General features: G+C 49.3%; 2 protein-coding genes across 2 annotated transcripts; one reads left to right on the top strand and one right to left on the bottom strand.

The window, feature by feature from the left end:
- The first annotated feature begins 972 nt into the window (after nucleotides 1-972).
- Nucleotides 973-10,866, top strand: GSN (gelsolin). Its single transcript, XM_008927226.3, has 17 exons — nucleotides 973-1,188; nucleotides 2,310-2,511; nucleotides 2,995-3,149; nucleotides 4,012-4,173; nucleotides 4,366-4,515; nucleotides 4,778-4,867; nucleotides 5,518-5,650; nucleotides 5,879-5,967; nucleotides 6,272-6,487; nucleotides 7,214-7,347; nucleotides 8,087-8,177; nucleotides 8,352-8,522; nucleotides 9,188-9,362; nucleotides 9,453-9,577; nucleotides 9,755-9,832; nucleotides 10,254-10,314; nucleotides 10,491-10,866. Exons 1-17 carry the CDS (start codon nucleotides 1,054-1,056, stop codon nucleotides 10,658-10,660), a joined length of 2,337 nt encoding a protein of 778 aa, XP_008925474.1. The 5' UTR covers nucleotides 973-1,053; the 3' UTR covers nucleotides 10,661-10,866.
- A 232-nt stretch (nucleotides 10,867-11,098) lies between these two features.
- Nucleotides 11,099-18,156, bottom strand: STOM (stomatin; the record flags this gene model as incomplete). The annotated part of the gene is made up of 6 exons (XM_008927261.3): nucleotides 11,099-12,852; nucleotides 13,604-13,738; nucleotides 14,223-14,426; nucleotides 16,145-16,227; nucleotides 17,122-17,194; nucleotides 18,052-18,156. Coding segments are annotated over 6 exons (795 nt in total), but the record flags the coding sequence as incomplete, so codon positions are not given.
- Nucleotides 18,157-21,152: the final 2,996 nt, after the last annotated feature.

Genomic DNA, 21,152 nt, shown 5'->3' with positions numbered 1-21,152 from the left:
GAGTTTGGGCCCTTATTTAAGCATCCTCTGAGAGATTCTGGAAGTGGGAAGCTCCTCCTGTCAGGAATTCACCCCTGTTAAGAGCAGAACTGAGCAGCAGCACACCTTGTGTGGCTGCTCCATTCCTGAAGGGCCACAGGGAAAGTTTCCTGCCCAGTCTACGCCCTGCAGACGCTTGGAAAACGTGACTGATGGGTTTGCTGAGGTGGGAGATGGTTGGAGGAGTGATCTCTTCGTTGGTGGCAGGTGGTTGGGATGCTACAATCAGCCAGGGTTGTAATTCCGTTGGACTGAGTAGGTTTGATGGCTTTGTGTTCCTGCACAGGGTGTTGCTACACCCTCAGAAATACTTGGTTGTGAAATGATGGAATTATTGAATGAGCTGTTGTTCTGTTGCCTCCCAAGCTCCAAACACCCTTTTGTGAGCACAGGAGCTGAGATCCATTGGTCCACCCCAAACCCCGCAGTGTCACTCTGACAGGGCCACGTGTGGAAGTTACAGTCGGGTGCAAAGCAGGGGCTGAACTTTGCATCTCGCTCCTCTGACAAGTTCAGGGAGGTGAGGCCGCATTCCCTCCCCCCTCAGGTTGTTCAGATGAATCCTTTCAGTGCTTGTCTTCTCCAGAGTCTTTCCCTGCATCCAGTGCCAGCTGGAGCAGCCGTGCTGTTCCTCTGTGTCCCATCAACTTCCCAGCTTTCAGCTGACAAAGTGCTGCCTCTGCCGCCGATGTCTCTTAATTCCTTCCTCTCCCGTTGGCCTCGTGACGGGATATTTGGCTCGTTTGCCCCTGGCTGAGCCGTTGGTAATGGATAGCATATTGTCTGGAGCTGGAGCCTGCTGGGATTCAGCCTCTGAGTGGCTGAGGAGGCTCCGAGATTCCAAGAGCCCTGTTTGCACAAACACGTTCCGCCCCTGCACTGCCGAGGGGGTGGGTGTGTTTGTCCCTGATAAAAGATTGGCTTCTGCCCTTCATCTGCCCCAGCAGCGAGAGGAGGCAGCTGGGACTCCCCACAGCTTCTGCAGAGAGGGGAGAAGCCCATTTGCTCCTAGAAATGGGCAAAAAGGACTTCAATTATCTTTTCCTCACCATTTTCTGCACGATGGCTCTGAAGCTGAGCTGTGTCAGCTCCATGTCCATGGCAGGGCTGGGATATGTTGTTACAGCAGCTGTTGTGCTCTCAGCTGTGGTAAGTGATTAACATCCCAATTAAACCCTGGAAAACTTCTGGGGTTTAAGTACTTGTAAGAGTCCCACTGTCTTTTAACTCTCTGTCCGTGCGGTTCTGAGGTGGGAGTTTGGGAGAAGCGGAGTCGGGCTGACTGGACTCATGGCGATGAAGTTCATTGTTCTCCATCTTTGAGGTCTGATTTCAGCTTAGGAGTCACTGGTACCTAACTTGCTGGTTTGCTTTCTAGTTTGTAACATCCTTTATTTCTGCCTTGAAAGCTCGGCATATTGTCCTTTTGTCCATCAGCTGCTGTGAACTGTCTTCTTTGTCAAAACCCTGGATGCTCCTAATGGAATATTTGAATGTTTTCTTCCCTGTTACCTGATAGCACCCAAAGGCATGATGTGATCCATGGACAAACTTCACTGCCAATGCAATAGAAACATTCCATTTCCTTCCAGAATTACCAAAGGGAATTCTTTTATAATAGGGAAAAGTGTTGATGATGTTTGTGAAAGTAATGGATATTGCATAGTGTGAATATATTGCATAAGGATGGCAGTAAACATATTAAACCAAAATTGCAATGTCCTTAGGACAGGATGTTGTGTAAATTACTGTCATTCCTACAAGGGACAAGTTACACAGAAGTTCTGAAGTAACTTGCCAGAACAGAAGAGCTTTAAGAAACCTGTTCATTACCTAAATCTGATGACATTCACAGCATTTTCCAGAAAGAGCTGGGTAAGATCACACTGGTTTTAGGAAACCTGTAAACAATGTTTGTGCAAGATGTGCAATGTGCAGTTAGAAGAGATTTGTTTCTGAGAGTCTGGAATGTCATGCAGCATTTATAGGAAAGGGAATTAGCCCTTCACTTATGTGCCATATTGAAAAGTTATAGGTTGATAAGGAAAATTATATAGATTAAAATCAAGAGAGGTGGACAACAAACAAAGAAAATAGAGTCTAGGAAAGGGTAAGTCAGGAACTGAAAATTAACAGTGATCAATGCGAGAGAAAGAAGGAATCTTTGCCCTTGTTGCCTGGAACAGTAAGTTAAGGGGTCAGAAGCAATTTAATTTAAACACACCCTTCCCTGTATTCTGCACACTGAGCCCCATCCTCTGTCCCCCCAGCCTGTCACCATGGTGGAACACGCCGAGTTCCTGAAGGCTGGCAAGGAGCCCGGCCTTCAGATTTGGAGAGTCGAGAAGTTTGACCTGGTCCCAGTGCCTAAAAACCTGTATGGAGACTTCTTCACAGGAGACTCCTACCTGGTGCTGAACACCATCAAACAGCGCAGCGGGAACCTGCAGTACGACCTGCACTTCTGGCTGGGTGAGTGAGGGGAGTGGCCTGGCAATGGGGAGCCCAGAGCAACCCCTGAGCCTCCCACTGCCCCTGCCCTGGCCAGGGAATGCCACCCAAGGAGATAAAGAGCCCAGCTGGCAGCACAGGAGGTGCAGCTCGGGGTGGATGTAGCCCTGCTCACCTTCAATATTTGCAGTGGTGCCTGCAGTAGTGAGTAGGGCCACCTCTGCTCCTAAAAATACCTTCTGATCAAGATGACACAGTAAGTCCCTGTTCTGCTGATGTTCACAGGAAGGACAGGATCTGAGGTGAAAGGGGTGGCTGGAATCCTTTCTGCCCCAAAGGGTGGAGGTCGGGTGTTACTCTCCTGACTCAGGGAGTGGGATTTTCCCGTCCTACCTGCCTGCTGCAGTAAATGTCACAGAGGGCCATGTCAAGGCTTCCCCCACATCCTGCAAACCCCAGACCCTTTGGCAGCATCCTCCAAGCTGTTGGCTTTCCCTGTTTCAGGTGATGAGAGCTCCCAGGATGAGCGAGGGGCCGCTGCCATCTTCACGGTGCAGATGGACGACCACCTGCAGGGCAGGGCCGTGCAGCACCGCGAGGTGCAGGGCCACGAGTCCCCCACCTTCCTGGGCTACTTCAAATCTGGCATCAAGTACAAGGTGGGTGTTCACTGGGGCTTTGTGGCACCTCTGGGAATGCAGTTTGCAACAAATGGCACCCTGCCCTCCTCCCGGGTCTCAGGAGAGTGAGAAGTGCCCTTTTTCCAGTTGCTTAAAACCTACTCTCAGCCAGATGTTTTCAGTGAGTTGGAACAGGGTGGAGAACAGCAGATCCCACTGGGAGAGATTTGGCTGAATTAATAATACACAAGAAAAGCCCCAGAAAATTTTAGGAATCAAGGTTTTGTTTTTCTTCGAGAAGCAGAGGAAAGAACAGTCCCAGGACACCTGGAATGAATTAAAAAAGCAGCAGAGTTGATGGGAAACGCCCACCCAGGAGATTTCACTTCTCCTCACTTGCATAGCAGTTTGACCTTCCTAGACTGTTTCTGTGCTGAACCCTCCTCCTCAGCATGTGCAGTGTTTTGGTAAAGCAGATGAACAGTAGTGGGAGTTTCTCTTCTCTGCCATCACAGTGAAGTGGGATAGAAGTGAAAACATGCAGTGAAGAGCAGTTGTGTCTGTAGGAGTCCAAAGGCACAAGGAAAGCAGTATCAGGCCAAATGCTTGCAAAGTGCCTACATTTCCTCATGTCTAAGACTTTCCTGGGCTTTCTGTCGTGCTTATCTCCCACTCATTTGTTGTTATTTTCATTCACTTGAATGTGGTTGTGCTTTTCTTGAGGATAAGTGACATGAGCCCTGTTGCCTGCATGGATAAGGAATTCCAAGTGTTTCTTTATCAGCAGAGAGGGTGAATCGTGAGGTTGGGATAACCTGTGGTAGGCAGGACATGTTATACACATGGCAATACACTCTTCAGCAGTCCCAGAGTGAATCCTTGTCCCTGTGTTTTCCCTCAGGCTGGTGGTGTTGCTTCTGGCTTCAGACACGTGGTCCCCAACGAGGTCACTGTGCAGAGGCTGCTGCAGGTCAAAGGCAGGAGAACAGTGCGGGCCACGGAGGTCCCTGTGAGCTGGGACAGCTTCAACACAGGGGACTGTTTCATCCTGGACCTGGGCAGTGTGAGTACCATGGAAAAGGCAGGTCTGGCAGATTTCCAGGGGCAGGAGCTGTCCCAGAGTCACGGAAGGGTTTTTTTGCCCTGCTCTGGTGATGTCTGAAGCAGCCTGACATCGGTCAGTCCCAGCCATCGAGTCCCATCCCATCCAGAAAGGGGCTTGTCACAGTCTGACAGATTTTCCGCTTTCCCCCAGAACATCTTCCAATGGTGTGGCTCCAACAGCAACCGGCAGGAGCGGCTCAAGGCCACGGTGCTGGCCAAGGGCATCCGGGACAACGAGCGCAACGGCCGCGCCAAGGTCTACGTGTCCGAGGAGGGATCCGAGCGGGAGGAGATGCTCCAGGTCAGTCACTGCTCCAGTCTGTGCTGCAGGGGGAAGGGTCAGTGGGATGGGTGGGCAGGCTCAGTGGTGTCTTTCCCTGTGAAGTGTCAGTGGTGTGATCACACAGCTCGGTGCAGACTTGGTTCTCTGCATTGCTGGGACATCAGGGTGTACTTACACTGTTGGTCTGGAATTTTTTCCTACTTGTTCCCTTGACTGGAGCATCTGGGAATGAAGGTCCCCTTGGACTGGCTGATAATGATTTTTCTCTCTCTCTCTCGAGGTCCTGGGACCAAAGCCCACTTTGCCACCAGGAGTTTCTGATGAGACCAAAACCGACACAGCCAACAGAAAGCTGGCCAAGCTCTACAAGGTAACGAGGTCCTGACATAACACTGGGGAGAACAGAGTGCTCTTTGTTCACTTAGATGGGGCTGGAATAGCAGAGAGGAGTTGAGCTGATCCCAGTCCTGCTCCTGCCTCACTCTGCTGTTGGCTTTTTATCAAGCCTTGTGTATGAGCCTTGGTTGCTCACACCATGTGTCCATGTGCTTTTGGTGTCCTTATCACCACTCTGGACTGTAGGGAGACAGTAATGATGGGGTGAATCCCAGCCAGAATGGTTTGTAATGTGGAACTTCACCCCTTAATCAGTACAGAAACTCAGATTAGTAGCCCCACTCGATTCAGGGAGGCCTGTTCTCAGCTACCCTCCATCCTCGAGTGCAGTTGGTTGGCTCTAGAAGGTATCTCTTGGCTGCCTTTGCACCAAGGATATTTACCACTTTGGACCAATCTCTCTTTGGTCCCAGCAGTACCTGCTTTGCTGGAAGCACTTGAGTTCTTCAGAATAAGTGTTATGTTTTTGTCATACTGTTTCTGTGTCAGAGGTATCCTGTTTGAAAACAATAGTTCCTGCAGAGCCAGTGCATTCAAATGTATTTCCCTTCTCCTGCCTGAGTTCTGAACTGGGTGGGGGGAGCAGGGAGTGCCTTGTGTGACCTCTGTGCTGTGTTGTCACAGGTCTCCAATGGGGCTGGGAACATGGCAGTGTCCCTGGTGGCAGATGAGAACCCCTTCTCCCAGGCAGCCCTGAGCACAGATGACTGCTTCATCCTGGACCATGGCACAGATGGGAAGATCTTTGTTTGGAAAGGTACCAGAGACAACCAGGGAGAAAAGAGTTAATGTCATAAGTAGAAAGGCAGTTGTGTGTTCTCTCAGCCATCAAAAAAGGCACAAAAGAGATCAAACACTTGTCATTTGCTGTTTGGCATCATTTATGTGGGAGGCCTGGCCCTTCTACTGTTGCAAAAGGTACCTGGGGCAGTTTCTTCTTTGGGTAAAAAAAAATTGACCTCTTTTCTCTCTGTTTTCATCGAAGGCAAAGGTGCCAACTCTGAGGAGAAGAAGGCAGCACTGAAAACAGCTTCTGAGTTCATTGACAAGATGGGTTACCCCAAACATACCCAGGTAAGGAGGTGCAGCCCTCCTGTGACCAACCCCAAGCATGGGGGACACTTCTCTGCCTCACGGGCTGGGGACTCCACTCCTGGCCTTTCAGGGAGCTCCTGGTTTGGGTGATCTGCTTTTCTGCAGGGAGACACTGCAGTGGTGCTCCTGGGCTAACCCTGCCCTTGAACAGCATTTCCCCCAGCACAGCTCATGTTCTCGTGTCAGATACTCTCACCTTGGCCGTGCCCTCTCTCCAAAGAGTGCAAAAGAGAAGGGGTAGATAAACCCTGGGGAGATGCTTCTAAAGGCTCATTCATTTCAGATCCAAGTCCTCCCTGAGAGTGGTGAGACACCTCTGTTCAAGCAATTCTTCAAGAACTGGCGGGACAAGGACCAGACAGAGGGGCTGGGCCAGGCCCACGTTTCTGGTCACATTGCCAAGATCGAGCAGGTCCCTTTCGACGCGGCCACTCTGCACAGCTCCAGGGCCATGGCTGCCCAGCACGGCATGGAGGATGATGGCTCGGGCAAGAAACAGGTCAGCAGTGCCAGCACCCCTCTGGGGAGCTTCCCAAACTTCTCTTTGCCCCTCGGTGGCATTCCTGCAAGAGCAGTGGGACAAATGGAGGCCTGAGAGCTGTCTCAGCACTGAGCTTTTGTGAGCACTGGGGCAATGTTTAACACCAGAAATGCCAGCAGGGTCTGGAGAGCCCTGCAGGTAAGTGGTGGTGATTCTGTTAATTCTGACCCCACAGTTTCCCTCATTCCTCCTCCTCCTGGTTGTTGTACCTGTTGCCATCACGTGTGGGGGGTGATTCTGTGGGAGCACCTGTCCCATCCACCCCGTGCCCGTCCAGACAGGGCTGGAGGTGGGACTGAAAGGGCTGAGCGCCCTCCGGAGGTGCCGGCCAGGGTTTGGCTGTTCAGAAGTCCCGCGGAAAGCCTCGGAGCTCCCTTCCCTGGAGAGGGACGGGAATTGTCCCGTTGTCGGGTCCATGGCGCTGTCGGCCCTGGCCCGGCAGGGGGCGCTGCAGCCCCGCGAGCGCCGGGATGCGGGATTTGGGAATGCGGGATTTGGGGATTTGGGGATGCGGGATTGGGGATGCGGATCTTGGCGGGATGCGGGATTTGGGGGATGCGGGATTTGGGGGATGCGGGATTTGGGGAACGCGGGATTTGGGGAACGCGGGATTTGGGGAATGCAGGAGTGGGAGAAGGGCTCAGGGCTCGAACTGACGAGGCATCTCCGCTGCTCCCGCCCCAGATCTGGAGAATAGAAGGCTCCGAGAAGGTGCCGGTGAATCCTGCGACCTACGGGCAGTTCTATGGCGGGGACAGCTACATCATCCTGTACGACTACCAGCACGACGGCAGGAAGGGCCAGATCATCTACACCTGGTGAGGGAGCTCTGCTGCATGCCAGGTCTGCCTGGAAAATGGATCACTGCTGCTCCCCACTTACAGAGGAGCCTTGGGGAGTAAAATTTCACCCTGGATAAGTATCCCTTGCGAACAAAACACTCCCTCAGAGGTGTGGGATGTTTCACTTGAAGTGGAACAATGGAGGGAATTCCTGTGCTAGCTTTTTTTAGCATTCTCCCCCCCCCAGTAGTAGTTACTCCCTTCTTTGGATCAAGCTCTGCTGCTTTTTGCAGAGTTCCTACACCTTTGAGATCACTGTAAGGAACTTCTGATACTCTGCTGTTGTGACTGGGACAGTTCCCAGCCCGTGTCCTTACGGAGGAATTTTCCAGTCAGGCTCACAGGGGTGGTTTTGCTGCTCCTCAACAAGCAGAGGGCACAGGCAGAACCCCTGAGTGAACCCCAAAGGGACACAGCCTGCCCAGGGGCTGCACATGTAACTCCTGATCCCAGTGCCAACAGCTGTGTTTTTAACTGGCTGCTGGAAAGAAGAGGAGACTGGGCTGGAGATCCTGCAGAGGTGTGCTGCTTATCTAGCAAAGGTTCTTGTCTCCCCCTGTAATCCCTGTGCTGCAACACAGGACAACCAGTGTCTCCTTCCTGTTGAGTGAAGGTTTGGTAACTCAGGTTTTCCTTAACTCCTCTGGATCTCTGTAAGGTGTGTGTGTGTCTGGAAGGGCTGAAAATAAAGCTGGAATTTGGCCTTGTCTCCCAGGCAGGGAGCTGACTCCACACAGGATGAGATTGCAACCTCTGCCTTCCTCACAGTGCAGCTGGACGAGGAGCTGGGAGGCAGCCCTGTGCAGGTAAAGGAACAAACACAACCCAGCAGAAACCAAACCCCAACTCTGTGGGAATAAATAATACCTGTATTACAGCCCTGCCCCCAGCTGGGTACCGTGTGGATATTCCAGCTGCAAAGGCCATTTCTGGTACCTCTTGTGCTGCTCCAAACTGACAGCACGTTTCTTTCTCTCCAGAAACGAGTGGTGCAAGGGAAGGAGCCACCTCACCTGATGAGCATGTTTGGGGGCAAGCCCTTGATTGTTTACAAGGGGGGAACCTCGAGGGAAGGAGGGCAGACGGCGCCCGCGGAAACGCGGCTCTTCCAGGTCCGATCCAGCACCTCCGGAGCCACCAGAGCTGTGGAGGTACGTGCAAGGGGAAGAACTCTGCTGTTGTTTGGACAGGCCCTGATGGGAACATGAACCCATGGAACAGGACTGGGCCATTGTGACTTGTGCTGAGCCCATTGTGTGACAACAATGCTGAAAGCAGGAAGAGCTAAATTCCCATGGAACCTGTGCCAGGACATGGGTTCAGAGTCCCACTCCTCTGGAAGAAAATGCACACAAAACCCTGTGCAACAACACAGAGATTAAATCCTAGTGAACAGGTCCAGGGGAGGTGACTCCAGTAACTTCCCAAGTTTCCAGCTTCAAGATGGCCTGTCCTTGCTGACACAGAGGAGATGGTGTTGGTGACTGAGCAGTGTCCCAGCAGGGAACTGCTCTGCCCTGGGCTGCCCAGTGAGCTCCTACATCTCCTGCCATGGCCACAGACTGGCAAAATGACAGAGCAGGCACTACATGTCCTGTGCACCTGTAGATCACAGAGAAACAGTTGTTTGCTCTTCCCATGTGGCAAGTCTAACTCATCACCTGGATACAGGGAACACACATCTTACAGCCTTACACGCTCCCAGGAGTGCCTTGTTTGTGGGTTATTCAACGATAGGTTCTGGTTTTATTTTGAACTAATGGGCTCTGGGTAGAGGATGGTTACATCTGACACCTGCAATGATCCTTCTTTTCAGCTGGATCCTACTGCCAGTCAGCTGAACTCCAACGATGCCTTTGTCCTGAAGACTCCCTCTGCTGCCTACCTGTGGGTTGGCCAAGGAGCCAGCAACGCTGAGAAATCGGGAGCACAGGAGCTGCTGAAGATCCTGGGAGCTCGCCCAGTACAGGTCTCTGAGGGCAGAGAGCCAGGTGAGGGGGTCACAGGGGAGCCTGAGTCAAACCATAATAACCCTGCTGTGGTTTCCATGGACAAGTGAAGCACCAGCCTCTCTCTTGCAGACAATTTCTGGGCAGCCCTGGGTGGGAAGGCCCCGTACCGCACCTCCCCCCGGCTCAAGGACAAGAAGATGGACACCCACCCCCCGCGGCTCTTCGCCTGCTCCAACAAGAGCGGGCACTTCACGGTGAGTCCCTGACATCAGTTACTTCAACACCCCCTGCCAAGGCTGGGAGAACCTCAGTCCCAGCTGCTCTGAGCCACCCACCATCAGTGTCACCCCTGCTCTTCCTTTGTGCTATTTCTCCTGTACAGGTAAAGTGGTGCTTGAAGCCTGTGCTCACCTTAACCCTCTGTTTTCCAGATTGAAGAAGTCCCTGGAGATCTGACTCAGGATGACCTGGCTACAGATGATGTGATGATCCTTGACACGTGGGATCAGGTACCTCACGTTTCCAGGGTGACAAGGGGAGCAAAGAACAGGCACAGAGTGGCTCTGGATCAAGACCCAAATTACAACAGCCAGCAGTGCTGCTGTATAATAGACTGTGCTTAAATCAGCCACAAGGCAACTTACTGAGTTTGAATGTTCTATGTAAAAATGTTCAAACATCTGCTGCTTTCCCCTGGTGTTAAACTAGTGTAGAATTCATTCACAGATCTACAATTTCTGTAGATAAAATGCAGGCAAAAAGCTTCTTAGATCAAGTGATCTTTGGTCTCACTGGGTCAACACCCCAGGCACACCCGACACGGGGATGTTTGGGTCTGTGTCACCCTCTGGTCACTGAGATTTTGTCTAAATCACCCCTTCAGAAAGAGAGTGTCGCTGAAATAATTAATATGCTTTTTTTTTTCTTTAGGTCTTTGTATGGATTGGGCAAGATGCCCAAGAAGAAGAAAAGACTGAGGCACTGAAATCTGGTAATGTCACATTTTCCTCTCTGAACTATCCCTTTCTCCCTTTCCCACTGTCTGCTCATGAGGCAGGCCATCCACATCCTACAGACCACAGGGTGAAAACTTTTGGGGGTTGGTTGGTTGGTTAAGGAGCAGCCATTCAGCCCTGATTCACTCAGTGAGGTTCCCTCCTCCCCCAGCCAAGCGCTACATCGACACCGACCCGTCCAACCGCGACAAGAGGACCCCCGTGACCATCATCAAACAGGGCTTCGAGCCCCCCACCTTCTCCGGCTGGTTCCTGGGCTGGGATGACCAGTACTGGGCTGTGGATCCCCTGCAGAGAGCGATGGCAGACGTGGATGTCTGAGAACAGGTTTGACACAGAGCCAGTCCAGTGCCTTCAGTGTCTCCGAGAGCTCCTTCCTCCAGGATGCACATTAACGAGGGAATGATGTTAAATAGCCAAGTAGCTGTGCAATAATTTCCGAAAACAATCACGACTGGTCATTGACCCTCCTCCTTGCTTTGATTATATTTAATACAATAAAGCTTGTGTGAAACATGGGAAGAACAGAAATGGTGGGGTTTGTTATGAAGAAGGAAACATTACATAGCACCTATAAATCCCACCTTTGAACCTCCTCGAAAGGAACACACCTTAGAACCCAAAACCTTCTTTTGCACATGGACTTCTCACTAAAGCAATTATTTTTGGAGGTTTGGGACTGTTTTCTTTCCCCTCACCAGAATTATGAGCATTTAAGACCCCGATAAATGAACAGTGTTCAACTCTTACAGACAGTCACTCGTTAGTAAACAGCACATCTTTTATTCAGAGGAGAGCAAAAAGCATCTCGTGGTGTCAACAACAATTCACAGGGGCAACAATTCACCTGTGGCAGCACCAGCAGGAGTTACAGAGTCCCCGTGTTCCCAAAGGACCCCCTCTGAGCACAGCAGTGCTGATCAGCCCAGCTTTGGTAACTGATTCTCCCCCTCCCACCCAAAAGTTAAGCTCAGCTTACATGAACTGCTGCACTGACAGAGGAGTGTATTGCTTTGGTGCTGCAGAGGAAAAGGAAAGCTTTACAGCAAACAGGCAGGAAAGCACCAGCACTTGGGCATCTGCTGCCAGGGACAAAGGCACAGCTGAACAGGCCCTGCCTGTACTAAAACACCTGTAAACACAGAACTGAGCATAGCAGAAAGGGGATAAACCCCAAGCTGTGAGGTTTATGCTGCCCAGTGTGAGAAGGGCACTTACAGCACTGATCTTGGCTTTTTGGTCTCGTTGTCACCTCCCAGAAGTTCAAGGTGCCAGACTCAGTGCTGGTGGCAGCCTGAAGAGCCTCCCCCCCTGCAGACTCCAATTCTCCTCATTTCAGTCTGTAATTACATCTACTGGAGAGGTACAAAACATGAAGTTTAACAGCCAGCCAGGGTTGTGTGAGCTGAGGCTCACCTGCTTTGGGGTGAAGTGTAAGCCCTTAGTGACACAACAACCCCTCCAGGTGTGCACAGAGCAGCACCACCAGGTAAAACCCCCGTGTTCCAACGGGTGTATCAACAGTGCAGCATCTCTGTTAAACACCACCCTGCCCCACCAGTTACAGACATCTGACTTCTACAGAAAGAAGGCTTTAGACCTGGATAAAACGCAGTACTTTGGCTTTTAAAAACTCTTTTTAAGAGAAACAGATAAAAGCAGACCCTTTTCAGTGCTTTAAAGCAGCGCAACCCTACACAGACACAGCCCTGTAACAACACCAGCCCAGCAGTGACCACAAGCACGTTGAATCCATAACCACGGCATGTTTGTGCCATTCCTGGGGGGCAGAACAGATGGAAAGTTCCACCAGCAACTATTTCTCATGAATGGGGACTGGATTAGAGAGCAGGAGCCTGATTTTCACAAGTCCCCAGGACAGTATTCTCACTCCTGCATCTTTTCCTTGTGTAAGGCAGAGAACCAATCTGCTGACTCCATCACCTACAGCTACACTCCAGGAGAATACAGTCAGGGCTGTTCCACTTCCCTTGCAGGGAATAATTCTCTTTCCAAATGTTGGATCATCTCTACCACAACTCCTTTTCTACACTATTCGAAAAGGGGAGGTTTTGGGTTACAGGTGCCCCGTCCAGGACGGTTTGGATAAAGCTTATTTAAGATCACAACCTGCTTGTACTCCTTCTGAGAGGCTTTCAACTTCAAATAATTGTAATTGTCCATATCCACAAACACTACACACAAGTTTTATAACACTTAGTAAAACAAAAGGGGTTCCTCAGCAAACCCACTTTGCCAACACTGCCGGGAGCTGCACCGCCCAGGAAGGCAGTGCTGCAAAGGTGCTCCCTCCCCACCTACTCCTTGAGGCGCAGGAGGCCCTGCAGGATGTTGATGGGCAGGGGGAAGACGATGGTGGAGTTCTTCTCGGCGGCGATGGTGGTCAGGGTCTGCAGGTAGCGCAGCTGCAGCGCCGCAGGGGACTCGGTGATCACGATGGAGGCCTCCTTGAGGGCGCGGGACGCGTTCATCTCCCCCTCGGCCGCGATCACCTGGCAGGGGCACAGCACAGCCCTCAGTGGGACCAGAGCCATGCCCAGCACTCTGCCACAGGCCTGCCCTGGGGGGTGTTTCACCAGGCTCCTGTTTGCTCTCCAGGCCCTTACTCCTGGTTTCCTCCTTACTCCTGGTTTCCTCCCACCCCGAGAATGCCAGATCACAAAAGCTGGGTCTTTGAGCACAGGTCTGGAGAATGCCACAGGAGTATTTGTTCTGCCTTCAAAACCCTTTGTGCTGCTTTCAGCACTGCCTCTCAAGAGCAGCAGCACTCCCCCTGGACAGCTGAGAATACTTTCTCCTTAAAGCTGTATTTTTTTGTGTCTACAAGGGTGAGAAGGAATTGAGTGCTTATTACTGGGGAAATACCTTTCTATTCCCTCCTTTTTTTAAGTTCTCAGTTCATCAGGGACAGAATTGTGGCCTTTCTGCATTGGGATATAAACATTTTCTGAGTATTTGTCAAGGACAGCTGGGTTGGAGATGGCCCTGTTTTAACAGGGAAGGTACTGGTGTGTGTCAGCACAGGCAAGTGCACAGTCTCCTACAGAGTCCTACTGCAAGGGCACAGTATTCTTTTAAACAGCAGAATAAATAATAATTAAGAAGTTATGAAGTAATTAAGCATCAAAATTAATATTTAACACAATCTGGCTGAGCATCTTCATCCTCCACATCACCACATGGAGTTACTCACGAAGTAAAAACCAAACCCAACCAAGGCCACCTCCCTGCTGGTGTCCTTACCTTGGCTCTGGCCTCCCGGGCAGCCTCTGCCTCTGCAGCCATGGCCCTCTGCAGCTGCACAGGCAGCTTCACATCCTTGATCTCCACACGCTCCACCTTAATGCCCCAATCATCTGTGGCCTCATCAAGCGTGGACTGCAGAAGGCAGGACAGGTAAGTTAAGCCACACACCCGACTCAAACTAATGCCCAGATTTGAAGAATGACCAATTAAACCAAATGAGTTATCTCAGAATTCTTGGGCTTTAAGGGCTTTAGTACTTGTATTATGATTTGATAATTATAAAAGCATAACTGTTGTAAGCTCACAAAAACGCCCAGAGCTTGATTAATGTATTGAAGGAATTCTGTGGTATAATTTCCATCAACAGCAAGAACTGACACAATGATCCAGGGAAGGCCTCCTGTCCTGTATCCCTCATTCCCACTGGTCCATTACTGCTTTAGTCCCTCATTTTTACTTTAGAGAGTGCCATCCCAAGAGATCTTGAACAGGGCTTTGCCTAAAGCTCCAAACCACACCTTGGCTTATCACTTAGAGGTACAATAAATCCTCTCCTGTAGGTTCTCCCTGGGATTGCTGCTCATGCAGCCGTTTGATGGATCCCCACAGCTCGTACCTGCATGCACTGTGCAATCTCCTCCCGGTCAGAGAGGATCTCAGACAGGTTCTTGGTGCCCAGGACGTTCCTCAGGGTGGTCTGTGCCAGCAGGCGGGTGGCAGAGTCGGCGTTGGTGATGTTTGCCACGGCCAGGGTGGCGTTCTGGACCCGGTAATAAACCACCCCGTCCACGTTCACCGTCACCGAGTCCTTGGTCAGGATCTGCAGAGCAGTGGGGAGAGCAGAGAATACTCAATAAATACAAGGTTAATGATTAGGATCATTACCTATTTGTTTTACCAACTCCTGGTTTTTCCAGAGTAAATTAGTTTTTCCACTGTCTTGAAAACAAAAGTCCTTGTGCACATTTGCTGCATGTGAATGTGTCCCAGTGCTCATGAACCTTCCAGTACAGCTCTGTAAAGCTGAGACTAAATATGGGATTAGAACACTTCTCAGTGAACAATACATTCCATTAGCTTTGCCATAATGTTATTTTTATCTCACTTCTTTGAATTCACAGTCATACCAGGACAGGAAAAGGCAAAAAAGGCAGAAATTCTTTACCCTGAAACACAACTTCACCTGGGAAGGTCTAACCTGGGACTCTGGACCTGGCAATGGATCACCCCCAGGTAGGTCCCTGTGCTGCATTTTGGGAAGGTTTAAGCAGAGCTGTGTGAGAGGCAGCCTGGCCACAGGGAGGGTGGGCTGAGGTGCAAACTGAGACATTTAGTGCAGAAGGGGGTCTGTGCACAGGGAATTCAGGGAACCAGAGCCATCCCAGAGCTAAGCCAGAGAAGACTGGAAGCTTTCACTGAAGTACAGAATTGGGTTTGCCCCTTCCCAAACCACCTCTTTCAGCAGGCTTTCCATAACAGCACAAGCTAAAGAATGAGCATCACACACAGAAATCATGCTGAACACATAAAAATGTGCCTCTACCTACAGAACACAAACCTAAATCCATAAGCATAATTTAATCAAGAAAACTGGATTACTGATGGCTTCACTAATGGCACATCAGCAGCTGCAGGCACATTCTGCCTGCCAGTGATTAGGTTTCTCCCAATTACCCTTCAGAGTGCACCAGGACAGCTGCCATTTGTCTCAATCCACAACTAACAATGTGCAACAAGCCAAGGAGCAAATCTGACAGGAAACAGATGCCCCAGACAGGCTGCATCAACCATCTCTGCTTGAAAACCACACCAGATACATGAGGGATACAGTTGTAGCCATCGAGATACAATTGTTCACTAACTCATTTCTTAGAGGGCCAGTTGGTTCCTATTCCTCTGTTACCCCTGGAGCTGGCAGCCTGAGCTCAGCTGGGTTAATGCTCTGCCACACTCTGCTGCACAGTGAAGAGGTCGAAGGAAAAACAGACTAGAAATTAAAGTAATTTTTTTTGTTCTTTTGCACCTTCAAGCTGAAAGGCATCAGATGCCATGAGGTGTGGTTCCTGTGCAGGGCAGGGCACAGAAGCCCCAAAGGGAGCTGACCCCTCATTCCTTCCAGGTGCTATAAATAGCATTTGATGTATGTACCAGTTTCACCCCAATATTTTAGCTGGTTCATACACCTAGATAAATTGGCACAGGACACATCACTGCTGCATCTGGAAACCTTCCAGATTTCACAGAAGCAATTAGGGAATGTTGTATGAAGCCCAGCAGCCCTTGCTCCAGAGCCCTCCCTCCCAGCTCTCAGGCATATTAAATTATCTCATTTGGTCCTCAGAGGGCAGCAGCACTTGTTTTCCTTCAGTGCCCTTCTCCTACTGGATGACATTTCCAAAGGATATGTGTCTTCTTCACAACACATTGCAGCTGCACAACAAATCTCTGTTTAAACTACATGTTACCCAATCCTGAGAGGGGACAAGGAAAAAGAGAGTGCACAAAATTCTGCCAGTGCTTTATCAGACACAAACTCACCTCCTGGGGAGGAATATCGAAAGAGATGGTTCTCATATCAACCTTGATGAAGCTGTCTGTGCAGGGCAGGACAAAAAACAAACCTGTACCAAAAAATCCATTCAAGAAGATGTGAAAATGGGTCATTAAAGTGGAGGAAACTTGCTACTGAAAAAAGCTGAAATCCAAGCACTGAGGCTGCACAGCTCTTTGTGGGGAGCTCAGCAGCACAATGCTTGTCATGGCTTCCAAAGCAGGGTAAGGCTTTCAAAAACACATGTGGAGAAACTTCAAGTTATCCAGGTATCACTTATTTAGAGATTTTTAACATTTGGGAAAAAGACCCCAAAACTGTTGACAGCTACTTTTAAAAATGCTCCCCCCACAGAGTTACTTGTGGGGCTTAATTCTGGCAAGCAGAAAGTATCAGCCTCCTTTTGTTCACTGATCACTGAAATGTGGAATATTGCAAAACCTGGGTGAAATGAAGGAAGAAGCTCTTGCCCCTTTCTGTCACTCAGGGCAGCAAGAGCAGCAGCTGAAAGCAACATTCTTGCAGGTCCCAGAGTTCCTAATACACAGAGGCAACTTTTCAAAGCCATCAAATACTTTAATGGTTTCTGTCAGTTTTGAAGGGCATCAAGGCTCTCAGACCAACTGGGGTTTAACTGATAGATCAAACTTCTTTTGTCAAATACATTTGATGCCTTTACTCCTCTCTTTCTATTCAGTGCCTTTGACTCCACCTGCACACCACATTACCAAAGCAGAGCTGGGCAAGGCTCACAGATAATTAGTTTGCTGCCTTCTGCACATAAAGGATGAATCACAGAACACTCGGAGCGGGAAGGGACCCACGAGTCCAATTGCTGTTGTAACACATCCTCTTACTGGAAGTCACAGAATTCTTGAGAAATCCATTCACCAGCTACTGCAATGCCTCTCCAGAGCTTTGCTTTGCCAGTGACTAACTCAGAGCAGTTGCCCCCAGGACATACCTGGTCCCTTTGCTCCCCCCTTTAGGATGCGTCCCAGCCGGAATATGATGGCTCGCTCGTATTCCTTTATGATCTGCAACACATTGGGGATGTCATGCCAGGGTTTGCAGAAGCCACATGATGGATTCCAAACTATCACACACCAGTCTAAGACAATCTTGAGACTCATATTTAACACATTTCTCAACTGGCTGCTCTCGAGAATTTGAGCCTAAACTTTATTGTCAAAGAGCAAAAGGAAAAATCAGGACAATATTCCACAAGAAATCCTCTTCAGACTATCTATCAACAGGATGTCACCTGAGCAGGTCCAGGCACAGCAGCTGCCATCAGGAATATCCTGGCAACGACACAACGAAGGGCAGTATTTGTGACCCAGCAGGGATTTTTCCAGCTCCAATTCTGATGCTGTACATCAGCCAAACCAGGAGGAAATAACTCCTCCTGCCTGGGAACTGGAAACATCAAGCTCAAAGTGATCACAGATGACACAGTGTCTTCAGATGTCTCACACACAGCCACAGTTATGTACAGACTGAGATATTTATAATTCCACACTTCATACTTAGACATATGCATATCTCCTTAAAAAAGGTAAAAATCAAAGTATCAGTCCTCCAAGAGTAATTATGGGTTCTTGCAATTATTCTGATCTCCCAAATTAGCTCATGTGCTAATGACAACTGGGCAGATGTGGTAAAGAGGTCAGTGCAGGAATCATTTTGACAAAATATTGTAACAGCACTTTTATTTTTGGTGTGAAGATGAATGCACTGAAGAGCTGGGTCTGCTACACACTGCCTGCTACAGTTCAAGAAAGAGCAGAGTGGGATTAATTTGTGTTGAAAACAAGTAACTCAAACTGAGAACAATAATTACCACTCTGCATTGCTTAAAGCTTTAATCCAATTTAGCAGTGAACAATTTTACCTTTATGCACATCCAGATGGATATGGGAAATGTAAGAACAGTGAAAACCAGCGAGGTGATCACCAGGATCCATCCACACAGACCAAGGCCATCGCTATCCTCTGCAGGAAAAGAGCAGAAATGGTCAGATTTTTAAAACCAAGAGTGCCTGTGAAAGAAAGTGCATAAATTGGATATTTATGTTGAATATTCCTTGAAATAAGCCGCTATTAGCACTACTCCTCTGGCCAAGTGCATTCTGCTTAGACGAGAAGTCAAATTAAAAGCCAAATTTTGCTTTCATTTTCACTAGTCTCTAGAAGTTGTGCAAGATAGCTGAGGGCAGGAGGTGGTCCAAGTAGCATTTATGCAGAATTAAGGATGTCAACATTTCAGTGACAGCTCTCAAATGCCTCCCTCTTCCCCAACTTTTTCTAGTGAAGTGCCCAACAGGCAGCAGTGGAAATCCTGTCCTTTTGTTGTCTAAGAAATCAGAGGAACACTCAGGAGTGAAATGAAGTCCCCCAGAGCCTGCCCAGTGCCAGCACACTCAGAGTCTGCTCTCACAGGGGGCTGAGAAACCCCCCCCTCTCCCCTGGGGTATCCTGTGGGTGGGGTAAGAGCAGTGTAACATTAACAGGATGTGAAAGGAAGTCTCTGGGAAGAATGTCCTGGCCAGAGACTCCTCGTGCAAGAGTTCTCTGTCACGAGAGACACCAACTGAGGGATCTCTGGAGTCAAATAACGAGCTGGTGGGTTCAGGAGCTGCACAGCTAAACCCAGCACTGCCCCCTGATAAGACAGGGACACACTGGAGGCACTCCCAGAAAGAAACAGGAAGTTTCTTATCCTGCCAGCCAAGACTCCCAAGGGGCTGCCAGGAGCCCTCTGCCAGGCAGGGATATCCCAGGAGGAAACGGAGCACTCGCCACCACCACGTTCCTACTGTGCAGACACTGAATTTCATCCTCCTCAACAAAGTACAAAGTGCCAGGAGGCACCACAGAGCTTAGAAAACCACTGCAGTCTTGTTATCTACTGCACTGCATTCAGTAGCTTGCTTAGAAAGAAACTGAAATAAAGAATCTAGACGTTTTTGTTTACCTCTGCCTGGAATTATATACTGAGTTGTCTTCTGTCACACACCAGCACAGTAACCCTCAAGCACGTGTCAGATCATTTTAAAGGCACCTAAAGGTACCCCGAGGGTTTATTGTTACACAGTGCAAACACCAGATTACAGCAGGAATTTCCAGGGAATGCATTACCCACACAGATCCCTTTTGAGCAGCTGTAAGCATTAAGCAACATCTGTAAACTCCTTAGTGAAGGGAACATCACCTTTCATTTGGCAACAAGGTATTAAGTCAGCCTAAAGCCATAACAAGTATTCACAGTCCACTGGGCAGGAGGAATAGTCTCCCTTTCTCTTTTAGGATCATCAAGGTTGGAAAAGAACTCCAAGATTATGGAGTCCAACCTTTTACTTAACAACTTTTATAAACCTAAAGGAGCTGAGTTCTTTAATTCTCTCCAGTTTAACATCAAGTCTTGGCCACCAACCATCCACTTGCTCTACAGAACTACAGCATGGAAAAAAAAATTATCCATTGGCTTCCCTATTGAACATGAAGGTACAAGTCACACCTTGAGTAATGTAAAATTTACAGACTGAATAAACTTTATATGGCACCAGTGTGCCATGATGGGCTGTATTTCACAATACAAGCTGTCTTGTGGGAAACCATATGAAATACAAGAAACATGTCTGGCATCTGTGGAATGAGCTTCCTTATTGCTGTTATTGAACCATCCCGCTCGTGGGACTTGGAAAACTTCATCAGTAGGCAATTCCTGCCCGATTCCTCATTGCCCCTGGATCCTGAGAGCAGCCAGTGCAAAGCAGGGCAATGGCACTGACAGAGGTGGTGCAGGGGTAACACTGCACCTCTTGCAGGTCATGTCTATCCCTGCCCACCCCACATGCTGCAAACATACATTTTACCCCACACTAAGTGTTGGCTGACAGCACCTCCAACCATGCCACTGGAATTTCTTCCTGAGTTAAGATGCTGGGAAGCCCACAGCTCGGATTTATAGCCTGCTGTGGTGTGCAAACCAAGGCAACCAATAAAAAGCAAAAATTATTGAACAACCTCTTTAAGAGATAAACCACAAGGAGAAAGAATATAAAAAACAATTCCAAACCAAAATGCTGCTTTCAATGAGACCTAAAGGTCTTCACAGATGCTTCTCAGAGCCTTTCGCACAGGAAACAGCCAAAATCACAACATCTAATAACCAAAACTACATCTAATGCCATTTGCTCTGTACTTTAGTGTGATCACACAGGAGCTGCAGGAGAAACCACCTCCAGCAGCATGTTTGGGAAAGGCTTGGAGTGTCCGAGACGAGGTTGGCACCAGTGTCCACGGAGAGGTGTTAATAACTAAAATAGTTATAGCATGAAATGCAGATCCTCTCCCAGGATACCAGCACTAACATGTGCCATTAGGCACAAGGCCCTAACAGGTCTACAGTTATTTATACAACAACTCAGATTACCCAGCCAAAGGCTTCCTATACAAAGCCATCTTATATTTCCTTCTCCGGTTGCAAATGAAAAAACTATAAAATAAATCATGACTTTTCCGCTGCCTGAACAATGGAAGTAACAGGAAAACAGTCCAGCTTCCAGTGACTGAAACTGGAGTCAGTTCTGTGATTTCAGTGCATCATCTCCAAACCCCCCTGACCTGGGTTCCACTCACACCCACTGACTGCAAGGCCCAAACCCACTTCAATAACGACACCAAGAACTAAAAATTAACTACAACTTCACTGCCCCACCTGAGGAAATAATAACTGACTTCTCCCAGTCCCTCCTGGCGCATCTATAGAACGTTCTGCTGCAGTGAGCAGCACCGGTGCTGTCAGCAGCCAGTCCCCAAACTCTGCCCGTTCTCATTTACTGGTGCAGCGCCCCGGGGGTTACTCGTGGTGACCCTGCTCGTCACTACCTGCGTAGCCTTCCCCTCGGTGATCCGAGTTACCGCACGGGAAAGGAAATCACAAAAACCCCGAGCTGCGCCACCGGGGTGATGCTCCGACACCTCCCCGGG

This window comes from Manacus vitellinus, unplaced genomic scaffold (genome assembly GCF_001715985.3).
Source record: "Manacus vitellinus isolate BGI_N305 unplaced genomic scaffold, ASM171598v3 scaffold_27_pilon, whole genome shotgun sequence".
NCBI classification, from domain to species: Eukaryota; Metazoa; Chordata; class Aves; order Passeriformes; family Pipridae; genus Manacus; species Manacus vitellinus.
The sequence above is the reverse complement of the archived record's forward strand: the minus strand, read 5'-3'. Positions and strand labels throughout refer to the sequence as shown.